At 53.4% G+C, this 21,151-nt stretch overlaps 2 protein-coding genes across 2 annotated transcripts; both read left to right on the top strand.

Moving 5' to 3' along the window:
- Positions 1-11,235: 11,235 nt before the first annotated feature.
- Positions 11,236-12,770, top strand: M406DRAFT_73274 (uncharacterized protein; the record flags this gene model as incomplete). The annotated part of the gene is made up of 2 exons (XM_040925613.1): positions 11,236-11,314; positions 11,344-12,770. The coding sequence occupies 2 exons, from the start codon at positions 11,236-11,238 to the stop codon at positions 12,768-12,770; spliced, it is 1,506 nt and encodes a 501-aa protein (XP_040771792.1).
- A 2,471-nt stretch (positions 12,771-15,241) lies between these two features.
- On the top strand, positions 15,242-20,210 carry M406DRAFT_348284 (uncharacterized protein; the record flags this gene model as incomplete). Its single annotated transcript, XM_040922375.1, has 5 exons — positions 15,242-15,368; positions 15,451-15,547; positions 15,621-17,315; positions 18,580-18,816; positions 18,941-20,210. 5 exons carry the CDS (start codon positions 15,242-15,244, stop codon positions 19,632-19,634), a joined length of 2,850 nt encoding a protein of 949 aa, XP_040771793.1. The 3' UTR covers positions 19,635-20,210.
- Positions 20,211-21,151: the final 941 nt, after the last annotated feature.

Genomic DNA, 21,151 nt, shown 5'->3' on the forward strand with positions numbered 1-21,151 from the left:
ACCGCAGCTTCGGGTGGACGGGCGAGTGCGCGTCCTTCTTCCGCGCTGGTAGGTATCTCAAACCACGGCTTTTTGTCTGCAGTGTTACGGATGCTCGATTGGTGGACTTCGTCGGTAGCTCAGTTTTATCTAGACTGCTCCAAAGTCCTGGATTACTCACGAGGTACAAGGGGAAAGGAAAAGGGAAAAGGGAACAAGGAGATGTTGGTAGAAGGGGTCAAGTAGATACCTAGATACCACATCTAGCCCGGCGGTAGTTGGTAACCTTAGAACTTGACGGTGATCTTGCTGAAGGGTTTGTCGGCCCGCGATCCGATTGTCTCGAGACTGCAATTCCGGCGCCGCATTATAAAACTTAAGTAGTCTAAGTGACCTCGCGGAGGAACTCACGCTGTCGTTTCCCACCGCACATACATACATGCCTTGGTACACGAGCTGAGCCGGTGCTCGTGGCCTGCTATCACACATTGTCCGCCCTCAGCCCTAATTCTCTGATTCAGAGGCCTCATCATCACGGTCGTCATCACCTCCACCTTATGAAGTTGCCCAGACTTCTATTCTAGTCGCAACTCAGCGCATGTTATCCTGATTGTGTGCGCTCTGCATAGCAACAGTAACACAAGAAGCATGTCGTAACACCAAGAGCGGCTGGCTTCATACAATATGCACCGCTGCTCCCAGTCGGAACACGTTGACTGCACGCTGCGAGAGATTCTTAGTGCAGTTTGTATCATCTTCCCCCAGCGAATCTCGGTGTCCTCTAGCACTTGGGAGTATCTGGAAGTTCTACCGCGGTGGACCCCCCCCCCCCCTTCCTGTTTGTGTCTGGAGATCATATCAGTAAGATGACTACCTAGGTAATGTCATGTGAGAGACTTCTCTGGATCGAAATTCTGACCTGGATGTCGCCATACGACGGTGGAGACCAAGAGCGCTGTCATACGCAAATCGCAGGTTGAGGCAGGTCAGATGATGAATAAATGAACCCGGAGGATACTGAGGCCTTTGGCTGTACAAATATAGGAGCTCATGCTATCTAGAACAACACCAATAGCAAACCCAAAATCATATCAATGCCAAGCTCAAAGAGTGATGGTGCATTTGACCTTACTCGATCAAACTTTCTACCAGCACATGTAAACCTGTCTGATAGTAGTAAACGGGTGGAGTCAAACGACGCGAATCCAGCGAGCATATAGTCACGACGATTCCAATTGAATTCAGACTAATCTGGCTGTGCGAGAAAAAGATGAGATGGCTTCAGATGAGCTTAACGTCATCTTGGCAACTCTGATTTTGAACCCAGAGCTGCCTGTTCTCAGGACAGACTTGGGACATCTCGTCCCGTAGTCGCATTCGAATGAAAAGATCACCTCGTGGCCGAATAGCATATAGGATCAGACTTGTTCAAGGGTTGGACTTTGAATGACCTCTGGGTCCATGCGTGTTTCCATCGCGAAGCAGTACCATACAGCCAGTACCGCACCATCTCTTCGACAGTCACTAGCTTTGGGTACATGATTGGACACTCCACTGGACTTAGCGCTCACTGACCTGTCAAAGGGGCCATGATCCGTGGGCCAAGGAGTAAAACCTTCTCCTGAAAGCACCGACCGAGTTCGTATTCCACTGTTTCAAGGGACCTCATTGTTTCACAGCTGCCTTCTATGAACTACATCTCGTGCCAATGACTGCTTTCCTGGACGGAGAGCGTTTCGAGAGCGACAAGACTGAGGGGAAGTCTTCATTCCAGTACGTCCATTAAGATAGTACGGATATATGCTATCTTGGGAAGTATCTGTGGTACCTTGAGCTTCAAGAACGTGAGAAAGCCTCCCAGCACACCTCCCTGTTGGCTGACACCGGACGCTCTTCAGAACCAGAGTTCAGACTTCGAGCTAGCCATCGACTGATAGGTTGGTACACTTGGGGCGATATTCTGAGAAGGGAAGAACCCCAGAAGATCGCTGCTTGTCCTCGACTCGACCTTCAGTGTAGGAGTACTAGCTCCGGCCAGTCAGAATCGTGTATGTAACAGACGGCAGGTTGACCTTGTCAACGAGGGCACCAATACCATGCTCTTGGTTCTCAGATGGAAGGTCGGCTGAATGCCAAGTCCTCGTAAGCTAGAAAACACTCGTACGCATATCCTTATGATTCTGTCGTTTGAGGCTGGAGAGTGCAGATACCACCGGCTCGTGTGAACCAAGGCACTGAGTCTTGACTTGTCATAAACACACAATAGTGCCAAGTAGGCTGTCAGCCTGGGATACCGCTGAATGCTAGAATCATATTGATGAAGACTTGTGAGCACACCTGTCGTGCCTCTCGTGAATAAATCAGCGTCAGATTTCCCAAAGCTGCTCAGTGTAGTGTTGAGCAATGTCTTGCTAGGATCCAGACTCGTCAGTGAGAAATTTGTACAGTGAAGCTCACTGACCTCGTGAGCTCGGACCAGCGTTTGGTTTCAGCGACTACCCTGGAAACGGAAATAATGTTGCACCAAGAAGACATCCGGACTCCGGGCTGGCATCGTCACTTTAGACACGCCGTACGGTTGTGTGATCTTGGATGAGAATGAGCCAGCTCACATCGCATCAGATACTTGTCTGGAGCAGACGCGAAACAGTTCGCCAGCCCGTCTGTCCAGTACTGGACTTCCCCGTGGTGGAAGGGTTTCCTGCCGTTTCTGTTTTGGTTGGAACCACAGTTTAGGTCTGAGCTTGACATGCCTCTCGGAAAACAAAGTAAGGGGAGGAAGCGACGCAGAGGAATTGGAGCACATCTGAGCAACCAATCGTAACTCTTGCAGTGGCCTGGACAGTGGGGCAGTGTTCGGACCACGGGTGAAGCTTAATCGTATGCAATGAAACGCACAGAGCTTTTCTCGACTCGCTGATGAATTTAGGATGCCGGGGGTCAAGGCGCAGCGGTCTCTTCAGGCACATTCTGCACAAGCTTGCTTTTTTTTTTTTTGAGGTACATTTGCAGATCTCTCCAAGCTGTTGGGAAAATCTGGGATTTTGTCAGGTGTGATTGATGATGTTGGGCTTCGAGAAAACGGAGAAGGGATAAGTGGTTCAAACTGAGCCACTTGGTGAGCCTGCAACAAAGAGAGAACCCCCCAGGCGCGCACAGCCGCAGTTGGGGAAAGTCTGGAGATGCGATAGGACAACGAAGATGAGATCTTTCCTCCGAACGAGTTTGATAGACGACAGCCTGCATCGGATGCCACATGTCAGCGACTCCAAAGTAGAATGATCTGCATGGGGTTCATACTGGATTCGACGAGATCTCACCTGACAAGACGTCGCGCCCCAGGAATGGCAGCATCTGGTCCTTTGAAGATCATTGTTTGGTACCTAGATGTGAACACAGACCACGGGAGCCCGCGGGCGGACAAGGAACGGGACGGCTTTGGTAGGCTGAACCCACCAAAATGCTAACACGCGATTGGCTCTGCATTGAGGATTTCACGGAGAGCTAGCCGGTCGATCGTCTCTATTCTGGCTACCCCGGTCTGATACGAACCACCTCAGCCCGAGTGCACGGATGAGAATGGTTTGCGCCAAAGGGACACGATCGATCGGGCTGGGCCCGAAAACAGTGCCCTGATGCTCTAGCTCTAGAACAAGCATCCAGGGTCTACTGTACTGAGGTGGTGTCTGCGGGGGACAAAGCCAGGTCTTGTGTCTCTTGGGCACCAGCCCGTGGTACGTCTGGGTAAAAAAGAAGGTGCTGCTGGCTCGTAGTGGTCGTCGGAGCCGGAGGACCAAGTAGATACTTGAGGCCTAGGATGCAGAGTTCAGATGAAACCCGGATCGCGGCGCCTGCTGCGGGTCATCAGCCTCATCAGCCTCATCTGGTCCGAACGCCTTTATTTTTTGGGCGCATAGACGGCGCACAGCACACCCCAGATGTGGTAATCTCATGATGTCTAGCAGGTAGCAGAGGGAGAAGGGATTGGGGGAAATATGCTGCTTGTGGGCTCTGCACTGCACTGTACCGCAGTAACTTCCCGAACTTCCCATGGTCCAATTTCCGGACTGGTGGTCTCCACCTTCTAAGTGAGTCTCTGTGGTCCTCCAAGTTCGTGATGTTCATTTCATAGCACGACCGGACGTCTGTAGTGTTCTCAGAAGGAACAAGTTACGATGATGTGGATCAATGCAAACGTTGATTGGTTGGGAAAGGGTCAAGATTGGGTAAGAGAGAGGCTCAGTAGTTGAAAATGGCGGACACGAGGACCACTTGCAGCCGGAACAGGGTTGGACTAGGTCAATGCCAAGATGGACGGACATGATAGTAAGCTGTGGAAAAAGATGGAATACGGAGCACAGCAGAGCCGGCTGTTTGAGGTGAGATGAAGCATCTGGTAGGCTACAGATTTGGTTCGACAGGTGCCAAAAAGTCAAAATGAAGGAGGGGGGTTGAGGTGTATTCCCCCGCTAGGGTTGCAAGGTACCACTACTACGGGAGGCAAGAGCCTCTCGATAGCTGGACCAGGCGCTAGGGGTGTATGGGTTCCAGCGTAAAAGGTACTCCTTTCCGTCCCCCAAAACACTACAAACAGCAATCCTAGGGCCCCAGAAGGAAAGTGCCCCTCTCTTGTACAGTGGGTTGGCTGGCTAATTTTAGCCTTCCTTGTCTCGGGTTCCCTTTCTGGCCTGTTTTGCTTTCTCCTCCCACCTGTCACCATCCGGCCCTCCACCCACGGGGGATTCCGAAATCTCTTGAGGTCTGTTCTTTGCAACTCGATCTGACCCTGGGTACGATCTCCTGTTAAGCTTCCATCAAGTTCCTACGACACTTCTGCCAAAGTCTATTTTGATGATCAGACCGTTCGGGTCCATCGAAGTCACCATTGGTCGATAATGCACTCCCCAAAAACTGGTGAAGCTGTCTACATGAGACTGCCAACTGATTTTTTGTAAAACCTGTCCCCACGTAGTTGGGCAATAGAGACAAACGGCGACAGCCATGACTGTTGACTGCCTTGACCAGCCTTCGGCCCCGAGGCTCAATCTGCAACATTTCCAAGCGTGTGGAGATATCGTCAGACAGGCTGCTACTGCTCTACCAACCCTGTCGTGTCTGTCGTGTCTGCCGTGTCTGCCTTGTTCGTCATCAAGGCCGTAACACGCAACTACCATGCTACTACTGTACGCAATAACAGCCAGGCCTATCGATAATGGTCGATCTTGTTTTTTCTTGGTTCTCGTCCCAGGTTTGTGGCCCCTCCCCCCCTGATGACAGCTCTACGAGAACGGCACCCAATCGCCAGATCATGGTCATCAAGGGCTTCTTTTGACCTTCGCAACGACGGCAACTCCTCATGCAGGGACCATTGTTGTGTGTCAAGAGGGCCCAAATGCCAGTTGGTTTTGTCCTCCTGTTCGTCACGCAACCAAACGGCCACGTTCGGAGCACTGAGGCAGATGGACTTCGTATCCTCTCGACTGGCATGTAGTGCCTGCATCAGTTAAAAGCTGGGGGGGTGGCGGCAGCACGACCTCGAACAATATGACAAGTCGAATCCGACGAGGTGACATCTTTCGAGAGGAGCCTTTCCGTAACCCCGGCTGAAACACCATCTGGATGTCAAGTTCCCCACCTGGAACGTACTCCAGCGCACACTACAGCCAGCCAAGCAGTCCTAACCCGCAGTACGATATTACGAGCTCATGCATGCCCACCAAGGCTGCATTGCGTTGCGGGCAGATCTGCATGTGTGTGTGCAGGCGAGCATGGGCGTGGGCGTGGGCGTGGGCGCGCTGCTGGTTCAGTGGCTGCAATTTGATGATAATGGCTCTCACCGACGCTGGTTCAGCCAGGACGGCACCCACATCCATGGCTGTACACCAACAAAACCTCTTCAGCAGCCCCCCGCGACCTGGTCAAAACCGTTGCTACCGCGGCCCCTGACCCTGGCACCCTGGATCCCGGGCCCCATCTTTTTGAGGTCCCCTCTCAGGACAACGCTGCCTTGCGCTGGAGCTACCCACCTTCGAACCAACCAGCCCCCCCTCCATGTCGGCATTCGCTCCCTAGTCGTCTGCCCTTTTCACCATTCTCCTCCATACTTCTTCTTCTGACGACCTTCAGGCGTCCCACCCCAGCTGCTTCAGATCTTCTGAAACATCAGGCAAAGATTGTCCGGCCAATCGCGTGATAGCACACCTCAGACCCTTGACGGTATACCATGTTAGCAAAGTTGACGCCGTACCGTTCAGCACTTCCCGGCTTCAACCCTTTGTTGCGCCTTAGGAAAGTGCACGCCGAAAAACCCATGCCACAGAAATTGCGGGCGTGACGGCATGACGGCCGCTATCATTTCCGAGACTTCTTCAGCGGGTCATGTCTGATTACGGCATTATATCTTACCGTTCCCATGTCCTCGGTGCCAAATGCAACGCTACGAGGCTGCGGGCTCAGCGCGCCTCGAGTCGACCAACCCGGAGAAGTGACTTTTCCGTCCTAGCGCTGCGATTGTACGGGCGCAAAGCTGCCCCTTGCGAAAAAGAGGATATGCTATAGTACACCATAGCACCACAGCTGTTGCTCTCTCCCTGCACACAACCGTTTATGCTATGAACATTTGAAGCACTACGCCACAGTTAGCCGCGTGTTCTGCATCACTGGAGAAGCGTACCGGCCAGCCTCGTAGCATAATCAGCATGCAGCCTGACCCGTCGTGCATGGACCGCTGTATAGCATAGCAGCGCAATGCGGATGGAGATACTGTGCAGTAAGCGAGCGCCTTTTCACCGTCACAAATTCTCCGATACGGTCTACGACCCGCCGACCATGTCTCTTGAACAAATTTGCCATTCAATCCAGTAGGTTTCCAATGAATCCCGGGCTTCCAGCAACGTACAGGGACCAGATTCCGAAGCACAATGATCCAAGACGAATCGGAGAATTTAGCTTGGAACGTATGATGGTACTCGACTGTCCACCCAGAGGCTCGGCAACTATCATGCAGGTCCTGACAATGAGCCCGTATTCCATACCGTAGGAGCACACAGTACGGGCGCCAGGGCCGTTTTTGAGGGTGGCCACCGCACTGACGCTGCAGTTGATCGATACCTCAATCTGGCCTGTGAGGAAGAACAAGAAAAAAAGCGCCCCACTCACTTGCATTACCATTCCATGGGCTCGTTGTCGGCTTGGCTGCTTCTTCCCTGCTACTGGCAAGCAGGACATCCGACTCCGCATGCGCCCTTTATTTTTTTTTGTTCTCTTCGGATGTCCACGGGACATGTTACACTGAAGCTCTTTTGGTACTCATGGAAAGGTGCTCAATGTGACATCGCATGCCCTTGAAAACCCCTTCAGATCCCAAGGTTACGTGAACAACCTGTTCGATGCAGCCGGCATCGGCCATGCCACTGCTGGCATCATTCCCGGGGACTAGCAGAGGTCTGCCGTACAACCCTATGCTGGGCTTTCATCTTGTAGGTTGGCTACCCAGCAAAGGCACGGCAAGTGAGTTCCGAAAGCCAGATTCTCTCACACACAAGTATAATCAGAATGGACTCTCGGTCGACGCATCCTGCCCTGAACAGCAGTTTCAAGAACGGACCAGGGTTCGAACAATACATGTTGCCCCCCCCCCCCCCAACTCCCCTGGGTGCTGCGCCTCAACATGATGTATCTGCCCACGCTGCCCTCGCATGGGGGGCCCCATCGGCAGAACAGGGGCTCCTCTTTCGCGACGCAGAAAACAACATGTGCTCGATGCGGCCAGGACAACCTCCCCCAGTGTGGATCATTTGAGTTCAGACGATCATCTGACGCGGTGGACAACAGAACCAATCTGATGCACAGGGATGTGATTCCAAAACGGCGCCGGCAAGTGGATGCACTAACGTCAGAGAGAACCGAAGGACGTGTATCACCTACACCCATCCATCCCAGAGCAGCACCATCCACTCCGTCCATCCATCCATGATCGAGAATGAGGGACCATCTCGCCTTGTGAGGTGCGGGCGCTCAAGCCCCGGCCAAAACCTCCCCAGTGGAGAAGTCTAGACACGTTCTCTAGACGCTTCAGTCAATGCAAAGATGGCGCTTTACTTTGCCTTGCCGCAATTGGAAAGTTGCCCCCTTCACAATCTCCTCTCGCTCTCCCTCTCTCTTCGTCTCTTCGTCTCTTCGATTTGTTGTCTTGTTCGTGAAATCTGGTATTGCTCTTCCATCGCCCCGAGCTGGCCTCCCCCTGCCCTCTTCGATTCACTACACCAGACGCCTTGTCTTGATTCTTCAGGGGTAAGTGGTCCAGGGCCTTGTCACTTGCGCCTGCGCTCATGAACTAGACTCCCTCATGTTCCCCGGATAACCATATCCTCGTCCTCAGATCGCCTCACAGATCTCCTTCACAGCCACGCTACCGAAACCCCTCAATTCATGCATCGTTAGCACTGCTCTTTTTTCCCCCTTCCTTTTTCTTACCTCCTTCTGAATCTCCTGGCGCTATTGTTTGTCCACGGACCTCCGTCCTCGCTGTATTCTCTGCTACACGGGCCCTCGACTGACCCTTGATCAGAAGTTCCTTCCATTGTGATGCCTCACCAGAGTCATACGTCCACCATTTAGTCAAGATCCTCACGAACATTACATCCTGGGTTCCTTGATCTTTGACCATCTCTTCTGAACCCGGATCGGCTGTCTTGTCGACCGATTCTTATCTCGTCCAAGGTTGCTTGTTGTAGTGGCTTTCCATCTGGAGGAGACATCTTTTGGCTCGGCTCCAGACTCGTCATCCCAACTCAGGACTTTCCGTCTCAAAAACGCACCAGTGCCACTTGCCAGGACAGGAGGTTGATGCTCGTTTCTTTCGGCTCGGTGGAGATCCGATTCAACTGGGACAAGCCACATGTGTGTGCTCATGACCTGCCATTTTGGATGACCATTTCTTGCTCTCTATAAGTTACTGGGTCAGTGGTGTTTCGGGTGTTTCAATCTACGTCGAGACGGTCAGTGCGACTCAAACGTTGGTGCTGTTCTCCGGATTTCGACAACCTTATTTCACGTTGCTCACCCCTGGCCCGAGCTGAGGTACAAAGCATCGAGCGATCCCATCTTTTATCAGTCGGGTCACTTCGAGCGGGACTCGCCACGTTTTCTTAATTACTCATTCGTGTCATCGGATTAACCCACCGGATTGTCATCACGGTCGTCATCATCATCATCATCATCCCAGCCGCCACCTACCTCCACGCCCGGATACACTTCACACAGGGAGGAGAACAACGACGACGACTACATCTCTGCCAGACCCTACCCTATCGTCACTTCGCTGGCTGCTGGTCAATCTGCGAAACATTCGACCACGGACGACTTGGTCAGCCGCCGGACAAACACTTCCCGACAGATCCCGTGGCCCTCGATGGGTGTTTAGTGCTTCTTCGATACCGGCCCTCACTCCAAGGACGTTCGAAGTGGGAACGACGACATTATCCTTTGCGGAGATTCTTGTACGACTTGTCAGTAGACAAGATTGTTTGTTCGCTGATCGGCTGGTGGATCCTCCTCGGTGACCCGATCTTAGGATCAGGTCTTGGTGGTGCGGGGATTTGTTTGTGGTTTTCTTCATAAGACAGCTGGCTGCTCGAGAAAGCCTCAGGAGGGCTCGCCCCCAAGAATTGCTCCACGAACGCAAAGATTCAGCAAGCAGGACTTGGAAACAAGTTTGCTGCCTACATTTCCTCCTCACCTGATTAGGTGACTCAAATCAACTAGTGTACTCGAGGTTCGTCACCCCTCTTATTCTTGCTGGTCGAGGCGTGGACGGTGGTGATTTTAGCGCAAAGTGACATAGGCTCATACTGTCGACAGATATTTGCGAGACGAGCGACCAAATGAACGTCACGTCACTTCTGAACTCCTCTGCGGCTGCGCAAGCCGCAGGTGGGAGACTCCCTATCGACCAATCCGGAGATGGCAGTATGGCCATGTATCAGACACAGGAGAGAGCGGGATCAATGAGGACGTCCAGTGATTCGCGTTTGCCCAACCGCAACAGAACGCCATGGGATGCCGGCGGCTACTCTCTACCCTTGACGCTGAATGTCAAGAGCGCGCAGACACCAACAGCATCGCGGCCTTCAGTCAACACTAATTTCGACTCGCTACCGGCCGAGAAGGCTGGTTCGACAAGTCCGAATTCGCCGAAACATAAGTTCTCCGACAGTCGCAGCAGCCTCTCGTCGTATACAACCATATCCTCCAGCGCATCATGCCATTCTCGATCGCATTCTCGGATCTCCTCCCTGTCAACCGTCAGTGAGTACCAGCCTCTCAGCACATTTGGCTCAGACTCGACACCCACAGAGAGAAGGACGTCTGTACCGGAATCAGGCATGACCTGCTCTCCTGTGGTGGAAATAGAGCCCCCTTCTCCTCGAAGGCCGGGCCTGGACGATGTTTCCCCATACATGTCTGATAGCGAGAGTCCGATGACTTCACATCGCGCCAGGTCGCCTTCAGATGCCATGATGATGATGAGAAACAGAGGACTCACTGGAAGCGCAAGGTACGTGCCGAACAATGCTGACCCATTCTCCATCTTGTACACATTGTGTTTTCTTCCCTCGACCACTCTTCACGAACCCGAGCCTGTAATGCGAATGTGTCACTGGACTTCCATTGTCAGAGAGTGATAAGGTGTCCGGCAGGGTTATTGTCTCTATTGTCTTGCCAGCTATCTGCTTTGGCAGTAGATACAATTCCCCACCTGTTGCCACCTCCACTTGGTTACCTTGGAGTTCTGTTGCTGGGGTCAAGTTTCTGTGTGGTTCTAGAGACGCGTGACTGGATGGCAACGCGTAGTCAGTCCATGGAACTACCACTAGACCTCAGATCACAGTCACCAGCCATCTGCTTCACTATTACACTGCCTAAGTAGGCTCAACTATTTCAGACCAGCCAGCCTGAACTCTTTCCCACCCACCTCTTTTCCATCCTCAAGAACAAATCAGAATACCATCACCACCACTAAGCTTGGGGAGCTCCAGCTGACCAGCTCGATCAACAGTCCAACAGAGTCCAAGAGGAGTACATTCCTCCATCCAGATTCCCCCACAGGAATCTCTGCAAGAATACACAAGCGGACTGTGTCAGCCCCAGACTTCCCTTCTCTGAGCTCTCTAAACCGACCTCATTACCCATCCTTTGGCCCAATGGCTGAGCCTACTCCTCCCAAGTCCCCTACCCAGGGCGACAACTCTCAGAATGAGGACAACCTTGCCATTAGCACTGACCAGGCTGCCCAGTCTGAGGCTGCCCTCGACGCTGAGCCTGAACAGCCCAAGTGTATGTTTGTCCACCCATGCACTACAGGCTCCTCCCTGCGCAAGGCCATTTCACACATCTTTGGCCGCAACAAGCTCTGCACCAAGTCGATTCCAGCCCACATCTGGGTCCACTACTGCCGCAAGCACTACCAGAGATCTCGCTATCGCAATGCTACAGACTACGCACTGCGCCAGGTTGACCTGGTCCTCCTGCAAGTCACAAAGGTTCAGGAGTGGTCTGATGACAATGTCAAGTGCAAGCGACGGGGCGCCGGTGTCCTGAAGCACTGGACTCTCCAGGCTAGGAAGCGTGAGGCAAAGCGCCTTCAAGACACCGAGTCTCGCAAGCGTCGCTATGCTGAAGAGGAGGACGATGATCCGAGCCTCGGCAGTGTTGGTACTGCCATCCCCATCTGGCTCCAGCCCCGTCTCAACCAGGACTACGACACTACTCACATGCTCGAGATTGTGGAAGAGATCAAGGTCCACATGACCAACGGCGAAATCACCCAGATCCCAGACATCGAGATCCTGCCAGAGATCACCACTGACGGTAATGAGTCCCGCCCCCGGACCACGGTCCGCCGTAGCAGTAGCGCTGGTGGCCACCGCAAGACCCAGAGCGAGGCCTATCGCACCCCTCCTGCCATGGGCGCCTACAGCAACTCGTCTCGCATCGGCTTGTTTGCCCAGGACAACAAGCGCATGCGATCTGGACCCTACAGCCTCAGCATGCAGAACCTGCCCCACCGCCCTGTCATGGGCATGTCACAACCGCAGCCTTACTCGTACCAGTTCCCGCAGAACAATGCCTTTGCGACCATCGCCGAGAACCAGGCAGACCACAGCTACTGGAACGGTGGCTACAGCAGCAACTCGGTCCTCCCGCAGCCTGTCCACCAGCGCAGCGGTGCAGTGCCCAACCTGGATCACAACGCTATCCAGGAGCAGCAGCAGTCGCCTTATGCACCCCAGGGTCGCCCTTCCATGCATGCTAGAAGCATGTCGGAGAATCCTGGTCTGCGCACGAATGAGTACGGCAACACCGAATTCCGCTTCCCTGCCCAGCCCGGCAACGGCTACCAGCAGCAGCAACAAGATGTGTTCGGCAACCTGAACATGGGCCACGGCCAGGGCCCCCAGGCTTATGGCTATGGGCCCCCCACCCCTCAGGGGTATGGCAACCCTTATGGTATGAGCCCTCGTGACGGCCAGGACAACATCTTTGGCTCCTATTACCAGCCCGACTGGACCGGCCCTCGTGGGCAACACTCTCGCGTCCAGAGCACCCCCGCCGTGCACCAGCAGCACCACCAGCAGCACCACCAGCAGCAGCCAGTCGGCCCTCCCCACATGTCTGCCGTCAATGGCCAGCAGGGTATGCTCCCATCCATGAACAACATGGGCCCGCAGCACCAGATGTACCAGGGTGGACAGCAGCACAACGGCTTTCAGGCACCGCGTGTGTTTTAGCACAACAACCCGGTTGCGAAAGCTCTATTCAATGCATTCTTCCGCCAAGAGCTCGAGAGTCGCGGCATCGACATGAACATGCTCGCTCCTGGCGCAAACCTTGGCCATTGTCCCGATTGGAACGTCATCCGTCAGGCGATGACGAGCGCTAAGTGTTCAGTCTTTGAACAGCTAAGCGTTCGTGGAAGCAACCACAAAAGCATTGCTGCCGGCTTGGCCCCGAACTCTCCGTCTTCCTGAAGGCTCCTTGATGATGAGGATCCTTGGCAGGAAGCTGAGGGGTCTCGAGCAGGATGATGCTGACATCGGAGGTACTATTGTTGAAGTCCTTGGCTGAAGCTGTACGCTCTGGCAGATAGCAGCTCTCACATCACTTTGGGACTTTTCAGAACCCTCCATGTCTAGTATTGCCTCTGTAGCCCAGTCACAGTGCACTAGCACGAAGGAAAAGGAAGAAGAAGAAAACGGAAAGGTATGAAAATATCACTCATGCAGCACAGGGTCTTGTCTGGTGCTGACCTGTGACTTTTTTTTCTACACAGTTGCAGAAATACCCTGGCGTTCAGGATTCGGTAAATGGTGGGCAGAAAAGGAAGAACCAGCTCATTCAAACAGTAATGACTCCCCAAATATACCATTGTTCATGGATCTGGGCTGGTTCATTTGGTTTGGTTGGCAGTACATGTTTTTCTTTTTTATGAACAAATTAATTGAGTGGACAAGGCTGGAGGAGGGGCCAAGGGACGAAAGAGGGACCCCTCTTAATGCCCCACCCCCCCTTCTCTTCTTGAATAGAGTACTTTTCCACTAGAGGCATAAAACCCACTCACTAATCAAGGACTTTATTTTTGAAATTTCACTCGGATGGCTGATGTGACTTGTGTTGTATTACATTTTTGGTGATGTTTGGGTAGGTAGGAGGGGGCCTCTCCACCTGCTAGAGATAGGCAAGAATGAACAAAGTTTGTAGACCCTCTACCACGGGCAGAAGTCATCTGTGTGTATATCCTCAGATCTATGCCAGCCAGCCAGCCTAGCGACCCTGACCAACGACCCCTCCTTGCAACTTGAGTAGAAAACGATGCCTTGGCAGAACCGCCCGCCCAAAGTATTACTGCGGCAAACATGGGTAACAACATGTCATGTCGACTTGGGAGACAGGAGTATTGGAAAGGGACGGGGAGGCACAAAGAAAGACTATGTCAGGTTCCTGACGTGATTTGACAGTCTACAACACTTGACAACAGAGGCAGAAGGGAAAAGAAGGAAGGAGAGAAAGGAAAAAAAGGGTTAAGAAAGAGAAGAGCGAGAACTCAAAGGAGATGTCGTCCTAGAAATATCTGCTCGTCCACGTCCTTTGGAACGTTCTCGAGGGAGGCATCGAAAGCATCCTCAGTCCTCTTCTACCCTACGACGACGTCGAAATAAACTCTCCCGCTCGGGTCGCACCGCAGTGGAGATTTTGTCTCTGGAGAGGTGGGGCTCAAAAGCCAAAGGGAAGAAAAGAGACAGGCAGTTCAGGTAATCACCGTCATAGCCAGGGATTCAGCTCCCTTTACTTCTGATGGGCGGCAATGATCTAGGTTCACGGGGGCTTGACGGGCATGCAGAGCCCTTTGTGGGGGTGGCGGGCTTCGAGGATAGCCTCCTCTGCGGCGCGCTTCAGGTCATCAACGTACACAAGAAGACCACATGCTCCTGGAGCAGCGAGGAGGGGGACTTGAGACAACTGGTGTGATCCAGCCAGCGCCAGTTCAGGGGACAGAAGGGGGCTCGAGGCGGGGTTTGTAGCAGGGCACTTGCGTTTGTATCGTGGGGCCGTTTCAGTGGGCGCAAGGAGCCAAAGCCAACTGTGGGCGGGAAAGAAATAGGAGAGAAGAAAGAAGCTCAGGGTCACATGTCGTTGACGTTCGTCGCGCTGCCCTTGGACGTCCTTACCAATGTGGGGACCCTTCCTCTCCACGGCAAACGACAAGTGACAACAACCTAATCGTAAACATTTGATGAGGAGTGACATATTGCCATCTCGCCAGCGCCGGCTGTGGCTTCATCCGTTACCCTTAGCGTGGTGCTGTGAAAGATAACGACTGGGCTGCTGGGGTCTCGCTGTGCTCCACCCTCAAGCGTGTCAGGGGGTGTACGAGATTCGAAACATGGGTTCCCCGACTGAGACAAGTCCCCTCAGTAGACGCTACCCTCCACTTGACGTCAAAGATTGGGGTCCGTATGCAAATGGTGCCCCCCTAAAGAAAAAGGAAAGGGGAAAAAAAAAAAAAGAAAACCCCTCCAAAGAAGAAAACAAAAAACAAATCATCCCTCGATAATTGGTCAATCAGGGTATGGATTGGGCTGAGCTGCACATGTGAAATTCGTGGTGATTGCTTGCCTCGATTACTTCCTATGGACGAACAGCCTCGTACAACAATTGCTGTACACCATTGACCTACCTCGATCGTTTCTTGCGGTTCGCGATGCCATCGACCTCTGCGCTCGTCCTTCTGGGCAGCTTGCTTGCCTATGGCGTGTTCTACTACATCCAGGGGCTGCGGTCGAATCTGGCTGCTGCTCGTCGTTCAGGACTTCCATATGTCGTAGTGCGTAAGTAAAAGAGAAAGAGAGATACACATCTTGATGAGCAAAAGAATGTTTCGTGCTGACACCGGGTTGGTTCTATGTGTAGCTACGTCGCCGTTCAGCTTCCCGTGGCAGTTGACATCTGGGCTGTGGACACCGCTCATCAAGCTCCTGCCGAGGTCTTGTTGGGAGCAATGGCTCGAGTACGCTGAAATACCCTCTTCTCCAAGCGCGTACGTATATGCATGCTGACTGACTTCCTCGTCATCCTTGCAGTATTCTGCAGCCAGACTGGTCATTCCGCTACCTGCGTGGGCCCTGGGACCGCCTTGGTGATACCTTTCTGGTCGTTTCCCCGCGGGGCATCATCTTGTACACTTGCGACGCGGAGGCTATCTTCCAGGTCACCTCCCGACGTGAGGCTTTCCCTAAGCAGACCGTCAACTATGAGTTGCTGGCCATCTTCGGAAGGAACATGATTTCCACCGAGGGCCCGGAGTGGAAGATGCACCGCAAGGGGGTCTCGGCAAGTTTTAACGAGAGGAATGCCGCCCATATCTTTGTCGAGTCCATCAAGCAGACACAGGGGATGATTGCGTATTGGATGGATAGTACCGCGGATGAGGAGGCACGAGAAGAAAAAAGAGCGAGCAGCGGTACTATCAATACGTTGGAGCATGACACAATGACGCTCGCGCTGAATATTATTGCGCACGTGGGTTTCGGGCTACGCCTGCTCTGGCCGGGCCAGAAGATGCCCGCGGATATGGACCAGAGGAGCAAGCAGTACGCCAGCCTGGAGCCGCCAGAAGGGCACTCGATGACCTTTGCGGACTCGCTGGCCACGGTGCTGGAGAGGATCCTGCTGCTCCTCATCGTGCCTCCTTGGCTTCTCAAGGCTGTCCCCTTCAGCGCGGCGAGATCGGCCGCGAATGCGCGTTGGAACTACGAAAAATACATGCAGGAGTTTCTGCATAACAAGATCGAGGACGCGCAGCATGAGGAAGACAACTCGGAGGATCGAGGTATGGACATCATGGGACAGATGGTTCGCGCGAAATACGGTAAAAAGAGTCAACAGAAGAAGACCGCCAACGGCAAAGGCAGCGAGGGGGGTTCCCCGCTTTCGGACTCGGACATCTTCGGCAACTCGTTCGTTATTCTCGTCGCCGGACACGAGACCACCGCGAACACGCTGCACTTCACACTTATCGAGCTCGCCAACAACCCAGCTGCGCAACGTGCCCTGCAGGCGGACGTCGAGCGCTTATTGGGCAAGGACAGCGACCCGCTCAATTGGGAGTATGAGGGAAACATCAACGCGCTGATGGGGAGCAACGTCGCGGCGTGCATGAACGAGGTCCTCCGACTCACGCCTTCCGTCGTCGATATTCCCAAGGAGCCTAATGGACAAGGCCAGAGCATCGTGCTCGCAGGGCACCGGCATGTTGTGCCGCGCGGGACGACGATTATACTGAACAGTGTTGGGGCGCAGCGAAATCCGCGGTACTGGCCAACCAAGCCGGGCAAGACTGGAGCCAAGGACGACCTGGACGAATTCGTGCCCGAGAGGTGGTACCGACCGTCACTGCATACCAAAGCTGAGGCCACGGCGGCACACGACCAGGAAGAGGAGGAGGATTTTGGTGGTTTCAAGGGTCCTGATACCAGCGCACAGCTGTACCGACCGGTGCGCGGGTCTTTTATCCCCTTTAGCGACGGCGCGAGGTCGTGTCTAGGCCGACGAATCGCGCAGGTCGAGATGGTTGCTGCTCTGGCGGTCTTGTTTCAGAGGTACAGCGTTGAGCTGGCCGTGGACGAGTGGGCCTCGGATGAGGAGGTGGAGAGGATGGGAGACGACGAGAAGAGATCTCTGTACGAGAAGGCGAGGAAGAAATCGCGGGAGACGGTCAGGCAGGCCAGCTCGTTGTTGACGCTGAAGCTGCATGGGCATTTGAAGGTGCCTGTGAGGCTTGTCAGGAAGGGGGAGGAGAGATTCGTCGGACTGGTGGATACGTAAAGAAGAATGCAGGATGGATAAGTGAATGTGGACATTTTCGGTTGCATATCCGGAGCGTTGGTCTTGGCCTGGGAAAAAGGGAGAAGAAGAAAAGGGCACCTCTGCAGGGCACTGTATTCTATCAAGGATATACTATCAATCAATTCATAATATGCAGAATTCGTAATGTCTCAGGAGAATGAATGTGATGTGTCTATGGGATTCATACAGAGATTGGTTCTCATATGGAGAGGACTTCGACTCTGGGTTCCAAATCTCTTCTCGAGTTCAGAATCGTGCCAACTGTTACTTAGTACGGAAAAGTCATTGAGTCTAGACCAGATGCACACAAACAGTATTGAGTGTACATATTAGACAAAGTTTCTGTAATAATCTGGGGAAAAGATGCTGAGGATGCTGATCATTGGCATTCCAGTGGCTGCAGAGCGTGAATCAAGCCTCGACGATTTTGTGTGTTGGAGATGATCCGAGCATACCAAGCTGATCCTGTCTCCTCAATGTACCTTGGTACCTTATGGCCCAAGCTCCTTTGGGTAGACCCACCAGCCCACCTAGCACCTGCACATTTTGCGGAGACAGCTCGCAGAACAACACGCCCCCCGGAGATCAACAATAAACACAGCTCACTGCTCCAATACTCCCCCGCCCACCACACCCCCCAACCCTATTCCCCCGTCCTTGTCCTGCTTTGATGCTATTGACAACATCGCGATAGAGGGTTCTACTGCACCAACCCACCTCAAGAAAAAAAAATATCAAACCAAACACCTTGTCTATACAATCATACAAAGACATCCTTAAAGTCAGATTATCAGTACACATCTGACACTGACATCATGGCGACCACCACCAACAGCTATCTCCGGGGACAGCGCAAGTCTGACCTCCTCGAACTGGCTGAGGCTGTCAACTTCAAGGAGTACGTACATTGTTTTGTTCCCCCAGAAAAATTCTGTTCCTGCGGCAATTTTGCAAAGAAATATACAATAGTGGGCAATTATCGTCATCATCAAGAGATCGCGGCGGGTTTCCCTTTTGCGCTCTGACCTCGTCGCGTCCTCGTCGCTTTGCGACAACACCAACCACGTTGTCCGCACCGCGACGAGTCACGACGGAGCCCGCGTCTTCAGGCCCCATGAGCGCGCACAATAATTGCCCTTCCTCGCGCAGAGCTCTACAGCCAAGTCCTCTAGCTAACGCGTCTCGGCGCATCAGGACTGACGGCTTGAAGAAGAGCGACCTCGAAGCCGCGCTCCAAGACCACCTTGCCGAGCACCAGAACCTCTACGGCAGTCACCCCAGGGCTGTGCCATACTACCAGTCGCGTGCTCGAGCAATAGGCTCGCCCGTCAAGAAGGAAGGGCCAGCTGGGGAACCCAAGAAGCGGAGAAACACATCCAAGTCCGCCGAACCACCCAAGGTCATCGAGCAAGCCCTTGCCGCTCTGGCCGAGTAAGTCTAGTCGCCTCCCCGATTATTTGTCGTTTGTTTTTCTCCCTTTCCCCGCGCGCCCAACCGCGTTGCGGTTGTCATTCACTGTTACAATGGACATTCTCTGACAGCCTGATTGTATCAGTGATGACTCCGAGCACCAGTCTTCCACCGCCACGCCGGGCCCGTTGACGCTTGCTCGGCGCATTCCGCTGCCCACGTCGCCGGCCGACGTCGCGCGTGTCGTCGACGAGCGCACTCTCGCTCTGCGGGAACGCGTCTCGACCCTGTACGACGAGTCGGGAATCAAGGAGGCTACATACAACACGCGTGATGCTCTGTCCACGGTGACCTCGATTCTGTTCTGCATCAACGCGTTCGAGCTGTACAATCTGCGCAAGGAGATCTTGACCGATCGCTACGCGTTCACCATCCCCGCGGTCAAGGCTATCGGGACTTCGGACTATGCTGTGGAGATACCTGACATGTTCCTGCTGCTGACGAGCTCGTTCTGGAACCCGGCGCTGCTCTGGGCCTTCACCAGCATCATCCTTCCCGCCTTCTTCGGCTTCTACTTCAACCTGTCAGCTGCGCACCAGAGCACCAGTCGCCGCAGGTCCGGCCAGCCCGACTATGTCATCGACCCGCTGACCTTCAGCATTGCCAAGGCTGTCATCACGTACGTTGTCTACCAGCAGGGTGCTACCTTTGGCGGCTGGGTTGACCCCGTGTCCGTTGCCCGCATCAACTCGGCCATCTATGGCGGGTGGAAGGGCGTCCTCACCGGCGCTTTCATCAGCGGCGTGGCGAGCTTCTACGATGCTGTATTGCGCAAGTAAAGCTTTTCATGAGGAACACTAAGTGATGCTTCTCTTTGTTGCCGACGACAAGCTCGGACACAAAGTAATTGTCGCCTCGCCACCCGTCAAAGCAGTTTTTTGAAGAGCTGCAGTGGACGTACATTGATCTTGTTTGGCTGAATGACAGATTTTGGTATTCTCGGAGGAAAGGCTTTCTAGGGGAGGGCGTTTATGGCGTTGCGGCGTCGCGGCCTGTGGCTCCTCATGCGCGCAAGATACCTCCTTGTCTTTTGAAAGGGCCTCCCGTCGCTTTTACTTCGCTTCGCGTGTATGCGTCTAATGGGCCAGAATATTTGTCGGAACGGGAGCAACGGTATATGAGAAGACTCCCTGGTTTTGTCTCTGAATTTGGCAATTGTTAGCTGAGTAGATTTGTCCTGTATACCTTTTTGTTTTTCTTGGAAAGGTCGTCGGTGGTTGGTCTGCAGTATCACGTGTCTTGGACGCCTCGCATACTCGTAGTTTGGATACTCCTTTTGACGCTTGGGGGTACGGTTCTTTTCTTCTTTCTTTCCCCTTCATCTCCAAGCAATGATCTTTGCGTGGTTTGTCTCCATGTGGTCGTTGATCAGATATTGAGGCGGGGGGCCCCCTGCGAAGGCGGGGAGGGAGGGTGGAACAGGGAAAAGGGGCCCTCATGACGAGTCTGGGTTCTGACTCTAGTCAACGAAGCAGTCAGTGACTCAGCAACATGCGCGGCCAACCCCCCCCCCCCCCCCTCCTTTTCCTTATGCTTTGCTGGTGGAAATGGACGCGGGCGATGGTCGGTAGTTTAGGGGCAATCATGGACACATGAAGGGCATGCTTAGGTTTGGTTGGAAAGAAATAGGGCTGGGTCATTCACACAAAGCTGAATCTTTCAACGGATTGTTCTTGATACCTCTTGACTCGATCATCCCTCGACCACTATCTATCATCCATGCCGTGCGCAAAGTACCTCTTGACTCTGCTCACACAGCAGTGCGTAGCGTCTCAGATACGTGAACATAGTCATCCTTGATGATTGTGTGAGACTAGCGGGAATCGAGGCCACAAGCTTCTCGCTTTTTTTCCCTTCTTTCTTCAGAGACATGCTGACCGCTGCTTGATCATTCATTTATTCCCTCCCTTGTCTTTCTTCCCTTTTATTTCTTCTCGTTTTCCAACGAGTCACACAATACTAGTTTGAAGTTCGTAAGCGGCTGCTTGGCTGACTGCATGGCGTACAGACCGCTCCGCTGGCTCTCACTTCGACAGTCCAAGGTTTGGAGCCAACTGCCCGCCACCATCAATGACCTGCTCCGGCAGATAGATAGATGACTGAGAGAGTGAGAGGGAGAGGGCGGGGGGGGGGGGGGAGAGAGAAGAGAAGAGAAAACGCCTGGTGGCCGCCATTGCAAGGATGGAGGGCGATGCGTTGGTTTCTTTGCACACCGATGAGTTGAATACGTGCGTGCATGCTGAGACTTTTACAGAATGTCGTGCGATGGTTGAGAGAAGGAGGAGGGAAGTCCTGG

Source organism: Cryphonectria parasitica (genome assembly GCF_011745365.1).
Source record: "Cryphonectria parasitica EP155 unplaced genomic scaffold M406scaffold_9, whole genome shotgun sequence".
Taxonomy (NCBI): Eukaryota; Fungi; Ascomycota; class Sordariomycetes; order Diaporthales; family Cryphonectriaceae; genus Cryphonectria; species Cryphonectria parasitica.